Source organism: Thermobia domestica, chromosome 4, assembly GCF_964235325.1.
Source record: "Thermobia domestica chromosome 4, izTheDome1.hap1.1, whole genome shotgun sequence".
Classification (NCBI taxonomy): domain Eukaryota; kingdom Metazoa; phylum Arthropoda; class Insecta; order Zygentoma; family Lepismatidae; genus Thermobia; species Thermobia domestica.
Window position 1 is genome coordinate 300,212,500 of NC_137457.1, and position 22,234 is coordinate 300,234,733.

Below are 22,234 nucleotides of genomic sequence, written 5' to 3' on the forward strand. Positions count from 1 at the left end.
AGGTACCCCCGCACCAGATGCAAGCTTTCTACCACTGAGCCACCTAGCTTCCTTTGCAATTTATATATTGTAATATTTGGTAGAGTCAAATGATAGACCGGGTCTCTTTTCCCCTTCACCAAGTTTTATTATAAAATATAACAAATACAAGTGTCTCTAATTCAATGTCTCTTCCTCAATGACCAAGTGAAGGAATACTAAATGTTTTGCCGGGTGCCCCTTCCACTCATGGCAGTTTCCAGAACACTTTGGCAGGTTGTAGGTTAGACTTGGATTATAAGTTTAAGATGGATCCCTAGCCCAGTGCGACATAGGGTAAGGAAGAGGTGCTCCTAGTCCACAGCAACATAGGAAGGTAAAGTTTAGGCGATCAGTTGGTCGACTGATGCTGGATGCTCCTCCTTTTATTTGTCCTGCTCGGGTCCTTCCGTGAGGTCCGTCTGCTTCCGGTGTTCCCCGGTGTCTTCCGGGTTGGCCTGTTGTCGGCTAGGTTGTTTGTAATCATTAGCACGTGTTGAGCTGACACGTGCGTCTGTTGTGATGTGGGGATCCTTGCAATATAAGCACCTTATTACAGCATTAACTATGCTTTCTACATACGACCCGGCTACATACCGTTCCTTCTTATGAAAATACTGGAAGATCTAAGATATCTTTTAAAACTTGTTCCAGAAAGCACTCTAGCCTTTCTGTAGACAGAAGTGTATAGGATGCATTATAAATAAACAATATCTGGGTTCATTATTCATTATTGAGCTAGTTTTAGTGAACACTGACATACTCGCCTATCAAGAAATACAAAACAAAGAAACGCCATCCAAATAATTTTTATCTTAACTTTTGGGTATTTAGCTACTAATTTAAAATCGAACTTTGTTGCTTTCATTCATCCAATTATTTATTTCGAAAAATACGGTGAAAAGTATGTCTATTCTTCTTTCCTATATTTCGAGAAACAACATCGCCATTTACAATATTTCTCACTGAAAGGTGGAATACGCAAAAATCATTGAGGAAGTATGCATGCCAAAGCTAAGTACTCGACTTTTTCTTCGTTTGATTCTGAGAATTGCTTCTGATTTTTCTACCGTAATTAAAAATAAACAAACAATTTGAGAATTACTGTAATATTACTACAAATATTATTTTTTAAAAAAAATAAGGAAACTCAGATAAGAAGAAATTTAAACATACCTAGGTTTCTGAGGACTATTATCTATTTCTCGACAATCGCTAATTTGAGGACTATCATTTGTTTCTTGATAGTCATTATCTTGTGGACTATCATCTGTTTCTCGACAATCGTTATCTTGAGGATTATCATCTACTTCTTGACAATCGCTATTTTGAATGTTCTTCTCGATCTCGTCTTCATTAAGGAATTTTGTCTCCAAAAATTCCCTCTTACTTTGAAAAGGTTTAGCACTTACAGGTAAATCAGACATTGATAAAGGCTTGATCAAACATATTGCTTTTGAAGTTAGTTTTCTATCTGACATTACATCATTCTCATTGCTTTCTAATGCAATTTTGAATTCAGACACCAAAGGTTTAGCATTTACAGGTAAATCAAGCTTTGGTAAAGGCTTGATCAAACATATTGCTTTTGAAGTTAGTTTTCTATCTGACATTAAATCATTCTCATTGCTTTCTAAAGCAATTTTGAATTCAGACACAAAAGGTTCCCTTAACATGGAATGTTTAATGTCCATATATCGTTCCAATGTACTTTGTGCTGATTTTTTGTATTTTACATATGATGAAGTACATCTAAAAATAGGATCCTTGTATTTCACTTCTTTATTATCCTTGATATATAGTTTACATTCATGATCTTCAAAACATTCATTTTCCGTTTTCATTTCTACTTTGATCGAACCAACACTGAAACAATCGAAAGCCATTTACGTAACTCAAAGGTCCGGTCGGTGAGATTAGAGATTTTTATCGGTCAGCGGAAGGGCTGAAAATTCTGGAAAGAAGAAAAAATATAATTTATAACAAATATATTGCATAAAACAAAACATTATCGGAAATCAACCTACTTCACTGAAATAATCTGTGATAACTTATAGTATTTCATTATTGGAAGGATGTATATTACGGTAAGGGTTAATGAAGCAACTACTTGCATCGTTCTAATTTTACGCATGCCATTTTACAATTGAGGCCTATTCCGCAAGAAGGGCACATAGACCGTTTTCGTGAATAGAGAAAACTAGCCTTAAAGATTTTACCAGAGCATATAAGAAGCTTTTCTTAAATATACAAGATCCATTTGAGTAATAAATAGCTTGTAATAAATTTAAAAATATATACTATTTTATATATGTATAAACATATTTGTATAAATTATTATGAGCCCTTTTATTGAAAATCTTTGTTGGTTGAAGAAATAGCACACTATTAACGCAACACAATAATGTCTTAATTCTAAGCAAAACAGATATAAGCTATTACACATAGTAATAAATGCGTTATGGACTGTTTCCCGTTCGTACTCATTCAGAATAAATTTAACCCAGTCGGTGTCTTCAGCTGATAAGAACTTCATTAAGGACCTAACATCTTTCCGTTGCTTTCCGCTCACTCCTACAAAAGGAACAGGCTTAGGGTCAATATCTCTCAATTTCTGACACATTACGATAACCATTCCAGCATCCTTAACACAATACAGCCACGTATAGAGCATGGTTTCTTTTACTCACGAGCACATTTTAGTTTTTCCGACATATCCATGCACGAAGCTAGGAACGAATCTTGAAGAGACTTTTCTTTGCCACTATAAAGGAATCATAAAAATTGCACTGGGAAAGTCTCTTAGCACTTCTTTTTACAACACTGAGTAACCAAGGAGAACATTTTAGCGGGTAATTCATTCTTAATCGAGTTGAAGAATTTTTCACCACGAATCCTTTTAGATGTTGAATCTTCACGATTCAAATTCGTGTTACTATAAGCTATACACATCTTCTTATACACAGGTTTACTTTTAGTATCCGTTTTAAATTAGTACCACATTTTGGAGATTAATAATTTTGGAAGGAGCAGAGCAATAACCGCTACTAGAGTTTGAATGTCAGCTGTGCGCCAAAATAGTGCTGCAGAGTTATAAAAATACTATTGCCACGGTGCCAAAATTAAAGGTATCGAGGCGAAATTTGCACAGCACCTACAGTATAACATGGCGGTTCGTTCTACATGATTTCCGGACAAAGGGTACAAAGGCCTATGTGCCCTTATTCCGGAATAGGCCTCAATTACTATTCTGCTTACTTTTTAAAAGTTCATTAAACGAGTCTATAGCAAAAATTTTGAATCATATTCAGTAAAGTACTTTTGTAATTGGAATCTTGGTCAACTGTCGTTGAAACTATACCGCATAGATACCAACCTATATATGTAACAGTGAACCAGCATAAAAAACTATTTACTACACCTGATGGCACAAATAACTACAATATTTCCACGGAGGGCTTTGTAACGTAGTCAGCAAATAACATGTCTTCACAGTTAATCTGAAGAAAAATTAAAGATCTAAAAATTATGGACATGTATCGCCGTTTACAAATGAGGGGCGAATCAACACAAATTTAGTTTAATACTGTGCCTTCAACCTTGATTTATGTCCACGAGAGATGTGGTAACATAGAGCAAATCACAACAGCTGATGTTACTATCTGTTCACGTACACTCCCTTACTTTTGGCTAGCGTTAGTTCGTAAAATTCTATACCGAAAGATCAGCTGAATGGCTTGCACCAACACCTTTTGAAGCTTAAGTTTCTGCTATTACGGAACGTAGTAATAATGTAAAGAGTAATGACAAAAGACTTTCACGTAACAATCAAAACTATAGTGATGAGAATACCATTTATCGCAATAATAAGCAATCTAATTCCCATCAAAACAATAGAAGTGATTTGGATGTCGAATCTTCCGCAAAAGCCTCATCTGAAGCACAAACTACTACAGATACCCCCAAAATAATGGAATACTTTCTAATTACCCTATCTTTTGTCATCGATGTAAAAGTCCAAGTAACACAGCTTGTTATTGTAAAGCTAATTTACCCTGAATATCAAACTAGCCACAAGGAACGGTGTTATTTGTTTCCGTATTGTTAAGGATCCCTTTTTACCAACGAGTTATTTGACGTAATGTCTTCAGTTGAATATATTAAGTCAATAATATTGAATTTTGGTAGTTACATTATTTGTCTTGGTGCTAATTTGGTTCCTACAAAGACGAGAAAATATTTCATTAACACAAGGCTCAAACGGGTTACAGGGGTTTATATATTAGTTTCTGAATATTGTAGTTTAACATTCTTGACAAGTCTTTTATGTATATCTTTTGCATATTTCGAATTTTGTTTCTGATCCGTTAATCGGTGCAGAACTTTTTTAAGATCACAAAGCCCTTATTGATTTCAACCAGAATAGTTTTACTCCTCAGTGTTTCAGGTGTCCTCCATCTCGAACTATCGCGTAGAGATTTTTAAGTCCATGTGTCGGAGGGCCTGGCGAACAACATTGCCACTTGTTTATAGGCTATTTCTCGCGTATTAGACAACACTTCTTTCCCAAACGTTGAAGTCTTTACGGTCATATTGCAACATTACTAGAAACAAGCTTTTGTTGTTACCATCTCAGCGTATTAAGGATTTGTTGGGAATTTAAGTCCCATGAGCGGTAATTAACAGCAAATCTCCAGTGATGTACATACGAACCAGAACAGTAAAGATGTTAATTTGAACTGCTGTACGGGGGACTCAAGATTTTGACTTTTTAAACTGTTTATGGATTATCAGAAATGATGACCTGCTGCATTCACAGAATACATCTTACAGCCAGAGAAATTGCAATAGTTATGAAAGATATGCGATTCTACACGAATAGATGTTAACCCTGAGTTTTCTCCATAAGCTCACCTGACAGTTTACGAGCTCATCCTAACATTTGCAGATGTGTTCTCGTTCTTCGACATGGATGTTAGTCCTCCCATGGAATATGAACACAAAATCCGGTTGTAAGATGAAAGTCCAACGATCAAGACATATTATCTGATTCCATATTATCTCCAGGATGGAAAGAAAAAGGAACTAGTTCTGCTACTACAGCAAACCATATCTGCGCGAACACTTCACAAAATCATTCCATTCCATTGGTTGCAAAGTACTTGTAATGCTCTACTGACATAGAAAGTATTACAGTATACTTGTTGAGATGTGTTTAGTATCTTCTCTGGGCTCCTGTCACCACGGTATGGCACGTCCTCACGTTGCGGATCCAGGAGAAGACCTCTAGATCTAGACGTTAACTGTGAATATACTGAAAGAGTAGTCACGGAGAAACGACAAGTGGTGGCCCTCCAGCTTGGGGGTTTGCGTAAGGCTAACAACCTATCCTGTAAAAAAAAGGCATTTGTTCAGAAAGATTCACAGAAGCCTTGGACAAGGACTGATAACTTGGCACAACGGCAGCAAAAGAAAATGGACATGATATTTCGAACATGGATATTAGAAGTTTTTATAGGACAGGCGTGTTAAAATCCTTAACGACTGAATTAGGGAAATACAGGATGGATCTAGCTGGAGTTTAAAGGTTACGTGGGAATAAATGGAACTGTGAAGTACTGAATTTTACGTTCTTCTACGGGGAAGGAAACAAAAAATCTGCAATAAGAAATTTTCGTTCACCAATGAATATCAGCAATTAACCGAATTGAATTTCTTAGACTTTCTTTTATTACTCTTAAGGTCGGTGATGTGATATTATTGTTTCAAATGCACATGCCCCAACAGAGGATAAGGATGACGATATAAAAGACAGCTTTTACAAAGAGGTAGAACGGATATTTCACAAACATTCGCGATACTATATGGAAATTCTACTAAGGGATTTCAATGTGAAAGTACGACAACAGGATAACTTTAAACCAATTATAGGGAATAAAGAAGATAATAATAACGGTGTTAGAGTCGTGAACTTTGCAATATTTAACACCTATCACCGCTTTTTGAGGCTCATCGATCATTTTAATTATATAAGATAAACAGTTTGTGTTAAATTTGAATTTATTGAACAAGCGACGTATGAAAGAAAACGCTTCTGGGACTTGGCTCTCTCACAAGCACATACATGTATATTTGTATATATGTGCGTGCGTTTGCCTTCGAGTCGTCCAGAACCTTATATGGAGAACAAGAATGCAAATCGGCCACTCACTGCATTTCTTAGGACCCTATTATCATCAAGCTTAGGTTTTGTTCTTGATCCCGAAAGTACAGGAACCAGGGTTGGCAGAAACCATGGTTTTTATTGAAAAAAACAAAATTTTTTGGTTTAAACCCAGTTTTTTGGGTTTAAACCAGTTTTTTTTTGGTTTAAATAATTTGTTCTAAGTATTTATATCACATATGGACAGAAATAAGTTCGTTTCGCCTTGGTGTTGTTATACAACAATCGGGTTACGCTGGAAGGGGTTACATAAGCTTAAAGCGAAATCCAAACCGCTTCTCGGCTTACATCCGAGAGAAATTTTCCTCTTTGTACTTGAAACCAGGAATGGGGAATTTAGGTCTGAATATAATACGAATAATATATGAGAGTGAAACGTGATAACCCACAAATGTGTGTTCATCAAGATTTTACGAACACTTACACTTTTACGAACATTTTTTGTTTTTTGGTTTAAACCATGGTTTAAACCAGCCAACCCTGACAGGAACCATCGCGGAATTTTCCTCCAAAGAGCCTTACTGAAGAGAGATTGGCAGAAAAAAGTAGTCTTTCGGGCGTGTGCTTCAGAACTGGCGAGAAGTGCAATGTTGAAGCCCGCTTCCCACTCTATCACCAAGAGTTTAGTGGGATTAGCATAACCAAACAGTGAACTTTTTGAATCTATGCTTACCGTAACATTCTTTGTGTAGTCGCCTTTCGAGTAAGAGTGTTGTTGAAGACATCAAAAAGAAAAAAATCTGAAAAATCTGACGTGAGGACGTATACCATATTGGTGTGGAGCAATTGTATACCATAATTCATAGGGCAGGTTACGGGCCCTGCGACTGCGTGTGATCAAACGCCTAAACAACGATAACTTCAAAGTGGACTTCCGGGATAAATACTGTTGTGAGAAGAACAAACGCCACCAATCAGCCGTTAATAATTTTTGAAAAGATCTAGGTCATAAAAGAAAATACTATTCAATTCTTGTAAATTAAAGATAGTAGAAAGTTTGTATCACTGATATAATTTCGTTTAGATTTAATTTGCGTTATATTATATTCGCTATATATTACGTAGTGGAAGTATATTTTCTTGTAAAAATCAATTTCGCATGCCATTCATATTGAGTTAACCTAAAAATTTGTTTTACGTATGTAAAGGTGTTTATATCTATCGACTCCAGTTTCGGTGGAAATTAAATATAAGCATGGTAGGAACCGTTTCGTCGTGGCCAGCTGGGAAAGGATAAAGAAAGTTAAATAGTAAAAGAAAACAGGTAGCACTTACGTATTAATAGAAAATCAGCTATGACAAATAACGCTATTCCAAACCTTATCGTGAAAAGTACAAAATTCCTAAATCGTGAATCTAAGAGCTGTTACAAAGATTAGAGAAAAGCCAAGCCGCAAGCTAATCATACTACAATGCATAACAATTATACATGATTTGATGTTCTAGTAAAAATCTACTGTAATATGCAAAAGTTTGAACGCGTAAGTGGTATGGAGAACATGTGAAATAAAACACATCACGTATACATTACCAAATATATAAGAAAAATAGCGGTTGAAATTTTACATGTAACTTCCTACGGCACTTCCTGTAGTATATATTAGGTATGCGTCAGGCATGTACCTTAGGGTGAATATAGGTATGTTCGTAGCACGTGTAGAATACATGATTTCATTATTTGGTATATTTGAAGTACACATTTATTTATTTAGAGGAACATTACTGACAGATGCCTATTACACTTCGGGCACATGCTAGTCAATATCCCTAGTACATACACGGTATGTGATATGTACTTTTATGTTTTTATGTCGTCGCTTGGGACATATATCTGTCATGTTCTAGGTACCTCCTTTAGGTATATATCTGTCATATTCTGGCGGCTGACATCAGTTCTAATTACCGGGATGGTTCATTGTTCTAGAGGTATGGAAAGCAGTCACTGTAAAGGACGCCAAGATTTGAAAGATATCACGTACATGATTTTCCGTCAAAGTGAGTTTCGTAGAATACTACTGTGTATAGTCGGACTTTAATGCAATAGTTGAAACTGAAATGTGATACGATTTAAAGTCATAAAAAAGTAAAACTGGGAGAAGTCAGTTTGAGCCTCTACTCGGGGTTACTTTGCACCGGTTCTAAATACCGCGTAGATAGAAAATTATTATTACTGGAACGTCCTGCATTCTAAAGTTAGGTAAATTTTCTATTTAGGAAAATGCCAGAATAAACTTCTTGTTGGAAAATAAATTATGAACATAGTTGCGGATCCAGAAATGTAGTTTGAGAGAGGCTTCACTCACAAAGACTTTATTTTTTTTTCCTCTTTTTTAGAAATCACTAGACTTTTAGGACGGAGGCTTTTAGCTTATACGCATAGGAATGACTAACATTAGATTTTTTAAAAAATAAATCATGCAATTCGGTTGGGTTTCATCCTGAAAGTCCAAAACCTCGTAAATCTCCGCTAATTACGGTGGAGATAATTCTTGGACATACGGAATAACTAAAGCAAACCAGTTCATGGGGACTTTTTTTCTGTTCCTCAGTTGGCATTTTTGTGGTACATATCCTAAACTGTGGTGGTTCCTGTGCCAGTACCAGAAAATGCATAATTTTCTTTACAAATATCGATAATTCAAACAAAGTACTGATACCGGTACGATCATTCTAATATCAATATTTGTAGACTGCATGCAGTTTTGTGTAGAAAGTAAAATGTATAAATACTGAGGGGAAAATATTGCACAAAAACGTTATTTTCGTATGTTGAACATACTTTTTTGTATGTTGTGCAAAGTAACCCCAGCTATGGGGTTACTTTGCACTAAAGTTTATATTTCAATAACTATGGTGATACTAAATATTGACTAATGAACTTGCACTAATGTTTTCCTCGTATATCTAGCTATTATATGTTTAAACTACAGTGTTCTAAATCATTACGTTTGTAAGTTACATACGATTTTCTTCAAAAATTCCTTAAATCTTGTGCAAAGCACATATATAGATACGCTATATATATAGATATATTGTGTCTCGGGGTAAGCTATTGGGAGTTAGAGGGGGATATATATATATATAAAGTAAAAGCGATCGATATTAGTGTTGAGTCCATAGTTCTTGTTGTTGCAGATATTAATTAATTACAACTCCTATAGCATTAAAGTCCAAATTAAACTCGCATCGTAAAGCTCCTTTGTGGTTAAGCGTATAGCGTACACGCTTTCGGGAGACCCAGGTTCGGCCCCCAGCAAAAGTTCATGTAGTTCGGATTCTACGTTAATAAGTAGGTCTACGTCTCATATTGCCTCACTGTTCAATGGGACGTTAAACTCAAAATCAACTGAATCGATTCAAACCCCTTCGTCATGGCGGGAGATAAACGATGAAAAATAAAATGTCTGAAGGGACTGAGATTAGTGTCAAATCCATAGTTTGGGTTCGTCAAGCTATTAAATCGCAATGGCATTTAATGCCACGTTTTGGCATGAGCAACTGTCACCCGGATTTTGAATTTACAGGGGCAACATCGAAAGCGTTGCTCACATAGCTCTAAATAATTTAATGTGTGTATAAGTGTATATTCCAGCGAAACTCCGGAATGTCTGGAGAAACTTTTTCCTAACGTGGGAGACATATTGCTTTAAATTTAAGAAAAAAAATATTGTGGAAGTCATACACCAAGGGGTGGAACTTGGGAGGAGTGGCATGTAAAAATAGTGTAAAACAACTGATCGCAGAGTGTTATCCATTGTTTTCTGGGATGTAGAGATGAATAGTGAGGCTCTTAATGGCGTTATACCCAAATTTATCCCCATCATCACTGGATGAGGGGCTCGTAGCTTGGCGTACTTGCTTTTTTTTTCTAGTGTTTTTTACACTCACCTGAATATAAACAAATCAGGTATATAGGCGATTTAACATATTTTGAGGGAGAAATTTTGTGGTTCGTCGAGTCTCTGCCGCTTGTGGTATAAGTTTCAAAACGGAAGTGGGGACACCACGTATCATAGCTGCGGGATCACCAATTTTTGGCAAAAGGTCGTCAGTTGCGTATCGGTGGTCCACTGACGCATCCGGCATGGGGGCTTGTATCTGAAAACTAATAGAATAAAGAAGCAAAGTATCCGTGAAGCCCGTTGGCACTCCTAAAAGTCTGAAAAGATGGAACTGATATCAAAGCTGGAAAACCCGTATTTTATAGTTTCAAAAGTACCCTGTATCGAGGTAAAAGATTGGTCCCAAAGTCTCCCGGAGGGTCTCAGGAGGTGTGCAACTCAAAATTTGAAAATGTCAAGGGGAATCAAGTGGTATATCTTCAAAGTATTGCTAAAATAAAAAAGATGGTAAGAGTCTCGAGTCTTTATGCTAAACTTGTACAAAATAGCAAGCGTTCAAGATGATAATAAATGCTTCATTGAAAACTCTGTGGCCATCTCTAGAAATATGAAACTGATATCAGAAGAGGCAAACACTTGTCTTACCATTGCAAAGTATAATGCACCTTGGTAAAAGAAGAAGTGCCCCATTGTGGGTTTATTACATCACTAATATTAAATTCTATGTTCCACGGTTGTGTCTTTAGGCTAAAGGACAGGGTGATTGTGAATTATGAAATTAATGGTAGAATACACAGAAATGGAGGGAACGTTGGTGCATTATACTTTTTGTTCTACGTTGGTGCATTATACTTTGCAATGATAAGTGTTTACATCTTCTGATATCGGTTTCAAAGTTTCACATTTCTACAGGTGGCCACGGAATCTTCAATGAAGGCTTTATTACTGTACCACATTGAACACTCGCTATTTTGCTCAAGTTTAGCATAGAGACTGGAGATTCTTAAAATCTTCCTTCTTTTGGCAATACTTTCAAAAGGTTTACTACTTAATTCTCCCGTGCCATATTCAAAGTTTGAGCTGGACCCCTCCTGGGACCCTTCGGCAAATGTTTTTACCTCGAGACAAGGTACCTTTGAAAATATTAAATACGTGTTTTCCGATTTCAACATCTGTTTCACCGTTTAAGATTTTTAGGGGTGCTAACGAACTTCACGGATACCATGACGTAAGCGTCGGTGAACCACCGATGGACAACTAACGATCTCTCGTCGAGAATTGACGGCCCGCAGCGACGATCTGCGATTACTTCACTTCAGTTTTGAAAATTATAACACCAGCGGCAGAGACACGACGGAACGCCAACGAACCACAAATCTACATCCCCAAAATACGTTAAATCGCCTTTATGCGTGATTTGTTTATATTTAAGTGAGTCGAAAAAACACTAAAACAAGTACCCCGGGGTGGGCGAAAACTATCAACGTTACGATTACTAGCCACGTGATCTGACTTCATCACGGAAACGGCGATAAAAAGCTTGCCTGTTGAAGGAGCCAAAAAGACAAACCAATATATCTCGAGTTCTAGAAGGTGGTACCGTGAACCGTTTAAGATTTTTTGCTTTCTGGTGGGTTACTATCTATGCGCAAAATTTGAGCATAATTCGTTACCCCTTCTCATCGGTACAATTTTAACCAGAGATGGTGTGGGTCAATGAAAATTTGATCCACGACTCACCATAACCGTCTATGACCCACCACCCAAATGACCCATTGACCCACTCTGTGTAACGTTATTTCTTTTGTTACATATATTTTGCCCACAGTTCTAGTAAGTCAACACGATTCGGTACTTTAATTTATACAGTTAATTGCAAAAACTAACAATTGCATAACTTGGAAATTAGGCTCGTCAAATATATAGGACAACTAACTTTTATTCTCAAAATTCCATGAATAATAATTTTTATGTTAACATAGCAACACGAAACAAACAATTATCTATAGTTATAAACACTACCACTATAGATTGGTATTATATAAATATCAATCTATATCAAGAAGTATTTTAAATTTTTTCTTCTTCTTTTTCACAACATATTGTGCACTTCTAAGCACCGTTGCCCAAAATAGCTACAATTAAAAATGGAATTTATTAACAAATCAGATATACAATCTCGCTGTATCTGACCCACCACTAAATATAAACCACTCTGAACTATTGCGACCAACTCTGACCCACCAAAACCCATCATCATCATCTCTGGCCCATAATCCAAGTGCTCCTCTCCATTGACTAAAGATGTTTCACTTCTAATAAAAAAAGACTGTGAAATTATCACTAATTGCAGTTTGAATTCCTACCATCAATCGCTCAAGCACTGTTCTGTTACAATACCGGTGGATCTGACCTTTACGATATACAACGGTAAAGTATTTCTCATGTTCCGAATTAAGATGAATGTAAATTTATCATATATAATTATTTATTTGATGGTTTACTGATACATTTCAGTAAAAAATAGGATGAAATTTGAAAGTCTCAAATCAAGATAAAGTAGACCAACGTAAAAAAAGAAAAACTAGTTTCCCATATAATTAAGCCTGCCGTACTAATTTAAAAATGCCCATGTAATTAAGCTTGAACTACAATGACCATTTTCCTCACAACTTTATGACTTGATTGCCTTTTGCTCTGAACGATCCATATATTAAACACCACCTTCAACAATTATTATAATAGAAAGAAGTATGAAATGCGAAGAACTGTAGTTTTTCTTTTCAATTATTTTTACAAATCAATCCACTACCAATTTCCAATATATAAAAATGACCCCCCAGTTCAAAAGAACATTTAAGAAAATGCTAGGACACGTTCTGTTTATTTTGAATACGAGTTATATACTGAATTTCAGCTCTCTAAGTTGAACGGCTTGTGATATTACTCAATTTTTCGCAAAAATCGGACCTCTACTCCACCCTAATGACACGTATGATAATGAAAGTGATACGTGTATGATAACTCCCAGTCGGGATTGGGGCCTGATAATATCCCAAACGTCATTTCATTTGACTTTGCAATTTGACCGTGATGATCCCGCAGACATATTTACTTTCAATTTTTTATATAATAATTCATATATTACAGGTGATTCAAAAATTTGTTTTTCCAGCAGTTAGCTCTTCGAAAAGCTCACAGGCTGCATCTCAAAATCGAACTCCTATTGCTACTGCCACTCTTACAATTGCAATATCAAAATCCAAACGTGCCTGAACTTTTTTCATTAGAAACAAATGAAAAGAATAAAAATGGAGATCTTGATAGTAAACCGTATACAAGCTCACCAGTGTTCAGACGATGCTGTCGACAATACACTGAACAGAATGGGTCGGTGGGTCAGTGAGTCACGGTGAGTAGTGTTTCGCAGTAGGTCACGTCCTTTTGACCCATGATGCACTGCCGCATTCACAAATCTTGCCCCATTTCACCCCTTATCAACCTTCACATTGACCACTCCATCTTTGATTTTAACATGTCTTGTTTCATTTAAAAGACGAAACATACAGCCACATTTTTTTCATCGATTGCGAAGGTTGGCTTAATACAATAGTTGAAATAGTCATTTCTTCTCACACTGAGAAATTGATGTGATTAAAAAGCCCATCTTGAATTGGGTACAAACTACCATCCAAAGTTATTAGAAACGTTTTCTCAACCCCGAAAACTATGAATTCGAACAAATATTTCAGTAATTTTTGAGATTTTATTTTTAGCTCTCCCAAGCCATCATTCTGTGAAGATGGGAATGAATTTGGATTTAAACTTCATTGGGAACATCACTATCCACCTCAGCGACCGAGAAAATTATGGATAAAGCACTAAGATTAGTCATTTTACATTATTTTTACATGTCACAACTTCCAACTTCCATAACATTATACTATTACAATATTTTCTTCTTAGATTGGAAGTAATATGTCCCCAAAGTTTCGTAAAGGTTGTCCCAGCCATTCAGGGAATGAGGCTGGAGTATTCATTTCTACAGAAACATTGAAATACTTAGAGCTGTGCGAGCAATACCTTCGATGCTGTCCTTGTAAATTCAAAATTTAGCTGACATGTTCGTACAAAAGTGTTGCTATTTATCTCTGTGATAACGAAACTATGGACCCTACTCTAATATCGGCCCTTTTGAATCATTGTATATGTTATTCCTTCGACTCTCCTAATTAGATGTTATAGAGGATCTTACTCTTACTGGAAGTTGAACTTAAAGGCCATCACAGCTGCCCCAATGAACACGGAGACCCCGAAAGATATGGATTCCACACTAACATTGGTCATTTTCAATTACTTATACACGTCACAATATCACACACTGCTTCAGGGTGCTAATGGGGGCTTAACTTACATGGCATCTGGAGTGCCACTCTTTATCTAAGCGACCATCAAAATTATGGATTCCACACTAACGTCTGTTTTTTCTATAATTTTGATATCAGCCCTTTTCATTCCTCTTAGGGGAGCAAACGGATACTGCCACTGCTAGGACTAAATTTGGTCTTAAATGTCATTAAACTTTCTATTAATTAATTTAGCGACCAGTGATACATTAAGAAGCTCGGCGTCCCTTCACACTATCGCTTTCGGCGTCCCCAATTACTACATATTTCTCCGCCCCTTGATCCCCAACTTAAAAATAAAACAATACGAATATGCTTGATTTAGTGAATTTACTACAGTCAAATACCACTCACTAGATGCTACAGCTACAACTACGGAACAAAAAATAACAAATGGGAAAGATGTTGTGAATTATTTTTAGATATCTTACCATATTAATAAACATATTACCATAGTAACTGAGAATTGTTCATGAAGTAGTGTATTTGCTCTTGATTTTTTAACCTTTTCATACGAATACGAAAAAATTTAAAATATTTCATTTTTAAACTTTGCACTCTTCAAATATGTTGCCCCCTATGCACACGCCTAGTTGGACCAATGGGAAATATGGCACTGTTAGCGGCGCTAAAAACTTACGATTCGACTCTAATATCGGTTAATTTCGATATTTTTATGTCGCTACTTAACCACCCTGGATGCTAATGGAAGCTAAATTGGACTTGAATTGAAAGTAGAACTATTTACCTAAGCGACCACGATACTATGGATTCGATACTAATATCGATCCTCTTCTAGCATTTTTGATATGTATTCCGACAGTATTTTTTTCCAGATTGTAAGAAATATTGTTAAGATTGCTCTAGACATATCAGAATTATATTGAAACACACACATACATCTATTATAATAGATGTATGTGTGTGTTTCAATATAATTATATATACACAAATACAGAGTGAGCGAGTGACCGAGAGAGAGAGAAAGCGACCCAAGGTACCACCACTTAAACATTGCAAAAGCATATATCAGGTATTGAATTGAAAATCTATGTAAAGACTTTCTGCTGTGGCATGCTTCATAAGGAGAATTCCAGTCTGCTCACGTGACCTTTGGGGTTAATGAATTCTCTGTGAGCGTTCCAACTTTGGATTCTCTGTTTATACCCTCTTTTTATGCCTCGGATAATTTTTCAAGAACATAGATGACATGCTGTAATACGAATGTTCAGATGTAACCTCTATGTGACAAATAGCTGCAAATAAATGCACTATATAATCTATTTATTACTAATGATATTATTTTCTTAATTTGTATTTAACTTTCACAAATAGAATACCAACGTACTGTGAACACCTATATTAGATGTTATATTTTAAACATAATAAACACTATGTTTAGCAATAATTATATGTTACATATATATATATATAAACTGATGTATTTTAATGTAATTATTTTATATAATTTTTCATGCATTGCAGAAAATAGAATTTCATAAAAAATCATTGACCCGGACGGGAATGGAACTCACAACCTTACGATTTCAAATTATACGGCTTACCGCTGAGCTAACACAAGTACTCTCCGCAATATGTTTCTAGCGATGTATAACAACTCTCGAGATAATTACGACATTTATATCCACTCAAAACGCTGTTTTTGTTCTACTTTGTCTTTTATTTTAGTACTCAGACGAGACTTATGTTGTATGTCTTAACTTTCAGCATTATTTTACATATGGAAATATTCGTTTACGTACCTAAATGTTCCATTACGTATGGAGAGCTAAATGACAAACAAGCATGTACTGACATTAATATAAAGTTTCGAAATATTGTATCATTAAGTATTTCAATCAAAGTTGTTTTTTTATACAACGGGTAAAAACTCTTGTTATATTTAAAAGGAGAAAAACACATCTGCAAAATTTTTCCCGATTGGAAAGGTTGGCTTCGAGGTTCGAACCTGGTTTACTTTTTTCCGAAGATACCCGAAGTTGGACTTAAAAATTTTTTGCCTCGAAACAGCAATAAAGAATGCGCTCAACCTTTTTGAGACAAGGTGTACATGTCAGGCATGTGCCTAGGGGCGGACATAGACAGTAACTATCATTTGCCATCCATGTGATTTCACTTTCAGAGGTACATAAAGCATATACTGGATACTTTTCATGTACCTGAGGGAACATGATAGGCATATGCCTGCTATGTAATTGTGCTGTTAGGGATCTTAGATAGATGGAAAGATTTATTTGATGATTTGCTTAACACGCTACCAAAACTAATATTCGTGAAGAAAGTGAAATACACACAGTAGAACCATATATCCTGGAGCCTAATCGAATAGAAATAGAAATCGCTATAATGAAATTAAAGAAACAAAAATCTCCGAATGTAGACGAATTTCGGCAGTAGGGAAAAATTGTAGAACAAGATATATAGTCATTCTCCTTGTCTGGAAAAATGAAAACTGCCACAAGAGTGGAAAGAGTCAATCATTGTTTTAATTCACAAGAAGGTTGAAAAAACTCATTAGAATAATTATCAAAGCATTTTTCTTTCAACATCCTTTAAAATACTCTCAAACATTCTATCAGGAAAGCTGAACTCATACATAGATGAAATTAATGGAAATTATGAGTGCGGATTTTAACGAAATCGATGAACAATCGACAAAATGTTAACCATTCAACAAATACTCGAAAAGAAATATGAATACAATACCACTTTAGAAATATTTACGACTCAGTTAGGAGAGAAATATTGTACAGCATTCTTACAGAATTTGGAATACCGAGAAAGCTAGTTGGATCAAGATACGTTTAAATGAATCCCAAAGGAAAGTCCAGGTAGCAAAATTCTTGTTCATGAGCTTTCATTTCGAAAATGCCCTGAAACAACGAGATGCGATGTCTCCATTATTATTCAACTTTGTTCCTGAGTACGCTATAAGGAACATCAAAGATAGCAACCAAGGTCTGACATTCATCAGGTTATGGCTATACCGATGATGTAAATTTAATAGGAGATGCTAAAAGAACAATAGAAAGAAATGCAGAGGTCTTATTAACACTCGCAGAAACTTGAGTTTAGAAGTAAATGCAGCGTAATTAAATACATGGAAGTTCATCGAGATCGTAATGATGCAAATTATGGATGCGTTAAAATAGCAAACAATACTTTCGAATATCTAGGCCCAATATTAACAGACAAAATCCATATCTACGAAGAAATTAGTAAAAGCAGAAAATTCGGGTTATTACTCAATTCAAAATTATATGCTGTTGCGAATTCTATCGAGTAATTTAAAGCTTAAAATACTTAAATCGATAATCATGCCCGTAGTTCTCCTTTGTGGTCACTACTCTGAACAACGAACGCAGACGAAAAGTATTTGAGAATGAGATCCTAAGACGAATATTCGGACCCAAGAGGAATGGGAATGGTGAATGGCGGAAATTTCATAACGAAGAACTAAATAATTTATATCGTTTGCGAAACGTTAGGATCGTCAAACCTGTGAGGCTCAGTTGGGCTGGTCATGTAGCCAGAATGAAAGAAACTAGGGACGCTTTCATAGTTTAAGCTGAAAATCCAATCGGTAAATGACCATTAGAAAGTCCCAGGAGCAGATGACAGGACAATATTTAGGTAGATCTCGCAGTGAAAGCAATTCAAAATACAAACTTGATCAAATTGGTTGAGGATAGAAATCAATGGAGAGCTTTTGTGAACGCGGCATTGAATCTCCGGGTGACGTAGACAATAGTGTTAGTTTATTTTCGTAGCTATTTTTGGTTAACTCTGCGAAATAAGCCGATTATTTTAAAGGTATATTATGAGTATCAATCTGTGAAAGACACAACTCCATGAAATAATAATATATCAACCTGAAACCTGCGTAAATAAGAAACTAGGCACTCAATACCACGTAATCATAGAAAATTGCCATGAAAACCTATGGTACATTCTAAAGAAAACCTTCACCCGTTTGAATAAAAGATCCTGTAAACGAGCAATTTTGTTCTCAGAAATTTCAGAAATTTCAATTTAGCTTTTACGGGGAGTATTAATTTTAAACGCAGGTAGTTTTTAGAGTAGAAATGGCATGGAAATCTACACTAAGCTAAAATACGTTATATTATTAATAATTTTTTTTTTTTTGTGGTCGTGGTGAATATCGAAGTACAATGCAAAGGCACTCATTCCATTTATTTGAGAACTCCGAACTCCACCATAGTGACGTCATCCCAAGAAATATATATTATTCCTAGTTTAGTTCATGTATCAACAAAATTTACTTTCATATCATCAATAAATTTATATGGAGAGACGGAATCGAATATCTAAAAACTAGAACATTAGTAGTTATTTTATAGTTCATATAATTATGAAAGTCAAAAAAACGGAATATTTGAGTAGTTTCAGTTTATTAAATAGTACATTAGAGTCAAATCTTTATTAATTTTAAATTTTCTCTGAACATTTACTAATTTTGAATTTTTAGCTCTTAAAAAACAACTAATTTAATCAATTAATAGTTGCTTAGTATTATGGTGATAACTAATTTAAAATAATAAAGTTTGCTTATAATGAAAAATATATTACTAATTGGAGACTGCAATAAGCGTGTGAAGAAATAGCGTAACTAACGTGAAGTTTCAGTAGTAAGCAAATTACGACAAATAGTTTTGATAATGGCTAGGGGTTGCTGATGTTACGTAATTATTTGTACCGTTATGAAACGCATTTATTATGGAACCGACGTGCTACCTAACAGATTCTTATCACGATTGACTTTATAAGCAATGAGTTGTGCATATCAATGGAATTAAATATCTATAAACTACTATCGCCAATACTATTAAACTTGAAACTTGCTATGGTTATTTATCATTAATGACTTCCTATTATTTTAATGGATTTTTAATAAAAGGTTTTATAACATGTTCATGTAGCTAATTGTCGTTCTAGTCTTCTATATAGTAAGTTCCAACAACCACATTCATTAATCCGATAACTTATGTGCTTTCATATCTGTCACGACATTTACTTTTAAAATAAACAGAATTCTTTATAGATTCGATGTACATTACATTCGTTTTTCTGCAAGCGAATGAAAATTCTGATTGGGTTTTATTTTCTGTGGATAAATCATTATTCGAAGCAATACGTTGAGTAACTTAAACAAATTCCTAGAAACACAATCGGGTGGATTATTATGTAACGTTGATTTCATTGAAGTATAGTATTGTACACAACTTAAAAGTCTTTTTTGAACCTTCGATTAATATGCAAATTTCTGTCAGTCTATGGTTTACTAACGTGCAACTGTCAAATTAGACGCAATGATTCTTACGCTTTTTTTTTTGTATTTGAACGAAATGTGTCCTTTGTTACGCTGACGTAGTTAACATGTTCACGGAAAACACATTTTCTGATGGTTTTCTTAAGTGGTTGAATATATTTTAAATCTGCGTAGAATACTCAATTGATGTAGCATATTCGAGATAAAATAACATATGCAATGTATTCTTTATTAAAATATTGAAACAATAGTGTGATATTCTATTCATTCTATATTCGCTGTAACTCTTCGACGAACCCAACTGAATATTTTTCTCTGTTTTTAGGCGTGAATGGCGACAATGGAGTTACAAGAGTCAAAAGTCTCCTTAATGAGTCGCCTCACAATCTATGGAACAGCTGGGGTACATTATGAATGTTTACTATGTTGGATAATGACCTCCGCTTTACTATTTTCCCACGAAGTCTTCAATTATGTACATTAGATTACCACACAAACCATCATTTTACATATGTAGAAGGGCACGCGGATGTCACACTAAAAAGTGACGGAAGGAGCAGCTCACGCTTTTGTGTCGATGAGCATGCCTGTCTCATTATATGGTGTTTCTAAATAAATGTAATAGGTTACTAAAAGTAAACAATTTTCTCCTTTATATGAAAATACAGAATACATGTGGCTGAATTATCCTCATTCTTTAAGCAAATGGGCAAGGTAAAAATATGAGAGAAGTTTATGATTTTTTAATAGCTCACACAGAGTAAAGAGCGCTAAAGAACGATCAGAAAATAAAAAGATTAAGGACCCAGATGCTATCATCTAATAACAAATATAATAATTTCCACTACTCAAAATAAAATGGAAATGCATTGGATAAATTTTAATTTTTTCTCTTTGTCAATTGTACACATTTGCAATATCGATATAAGAATGAATATGACAATAAATACACGAGAAACAATTTCAATTAGCAATGTTCTTTTTAAGTTTATGAGCTTGCGAAAGAGGATTTGATTTTTGAACCATGGGATAGCGTGGGGCCGGCAAGGGACAGGCACTTTCGCAATCACATAACATTGCCGGCGGGGGAGCGCATGGGACAGGCTCTTTCGCAATCACATAGCAAACATTTATATAGTATGCAAATAAGTACCCATGTATTACAGAAATAATTATTCAAATCCAAAGCGACATCATGTGCGCATTTGCCTTCTTCCTAACCAGCTGTATCTGCCAAATACTATTTCATTCTTATGCTCGCTTTATTTTTACATCTTTTACCTTGATACTCATAGGAGCGTCTTGTAGAACCAAGTTACTATCGATAGCGGGACGCTCATCGAAGCAAGAAAATTAAAACGTTTATTTTTTTAGTTTTCCCAACCATTTCTAGTGAAAAGGACACGAGTTCGTAACAGTGAAACCTCTTATCGTCAATTTCGACTTAAAGACGCCAAAAGTAACTTTGTCTTTATATGTATGAGTGCACAGAACAATAACTCCTTGTTCTAGAAGTTGTTGACAGACTTCTTCTACTTCAATTCCCACGAAAATGAAATGCAGCAAGTCCTAGTTAGCCTAGTTACCTAAGTGATATCCAAATTAATTTTTGATTGGATAATTTTTGGTCATTGACCAATAGTGGACAATGTTATATTGGGTGAGTGGTTACTAATCACGTGACCCACGGTGACCAGAAGAAGCGAAAATCACTCGGGCGAAGCGATTGGAGCGACGAACACTGAAACCTCCACAACGGAGAGGTTGTGTAGAGAGTAGCCCGACAAACGAATAGTGGACGATTAAGTTAAGAGGTTCAGCCGAATGGCAGGTTAAGACGAACATTGTTTTGGTGGTTTTGAATACAAGTCATTTGTGATTGTACAAACAGGAACGTGCCTCTCTTGGTCATCAGGCAGAAGACACCTTCAGTGGTCTTAGAGTGCAGAGAATTTTTGTTCGGAGGTTACCAAAAAGCCAGGGCCATTTCATTGTACTTCTCCACAGGACACGTTGTTCTATGAAATTTTACTTAAATGCAGCCGCAAGTAAAGTGTCAATTCTGTACTGAGACAACGGCAGGAATATTCAGTGATTTATCTCTCGCGAGAACTATGTTTCTTCAATTGCGTTAAAAATCTAAGATTAATTAAATAGCAAGCACGCCTGATACGAATTTGTTAAAAGGAAAGAAAAATAAAAACAGTAAGATTCATTACACAGTTTATTTTCGACACAAGCCACTTGCGCCGAAAATTAAGTCTACACATTTTGGTTTAAACGATTCTTAAGTAAAGAAAAGAAAAAGATTTAGTTAGGACAACAGAGTTTAATTAATATTTTCACGGCCGCAAAAGTAGTTTCTGTTGTAAAATAATGTCAATGTATTCCTTATTGTATTGTGATGTGCATGCGAGATTTCTTGATTAAAGCA

The 22,234-nt window shown here is 35.4% G+C and overlaps 1 protein-coding gene across 6 annotated transcripts in view; it reads right to left on the reverse strand.

Annotated features, from left to right (window-relative positions):
* LOC145684243 (uncharacterized) overlaps positions 1-22,234 on the reverse strand; it is a 36,688-nt gene that overhangs the window by 9,238 nt on the left and 5,216 nt on the right. For 3 of the 6 annotated variants that reach the window (XM_081756353.1, XM_081756351.1, XM_081756349.1), the window contains exons 2-3: positions 4,933-5,408; positions 1,195-1,972 (exon numbers count right to left, since the gene is read on the reverse strand). In XM_081756353.1, the coding sequence (XP_081612479.1) occupies positions 1,195-1,904 (710 nt within the window). In that variant the 5' untranslated portion in view covers positions 1,905-1,972; positions 4,933-5,408. The remainder of the gene's footprint in view (positions 1-1,194; positions 1,973-4,932; positions 5,409-22,234) is intronic. The other 3 variants (XM_081756354.1, XM_081756350.1, XM_081756348.1) reach the window with 1 other exon arrangement.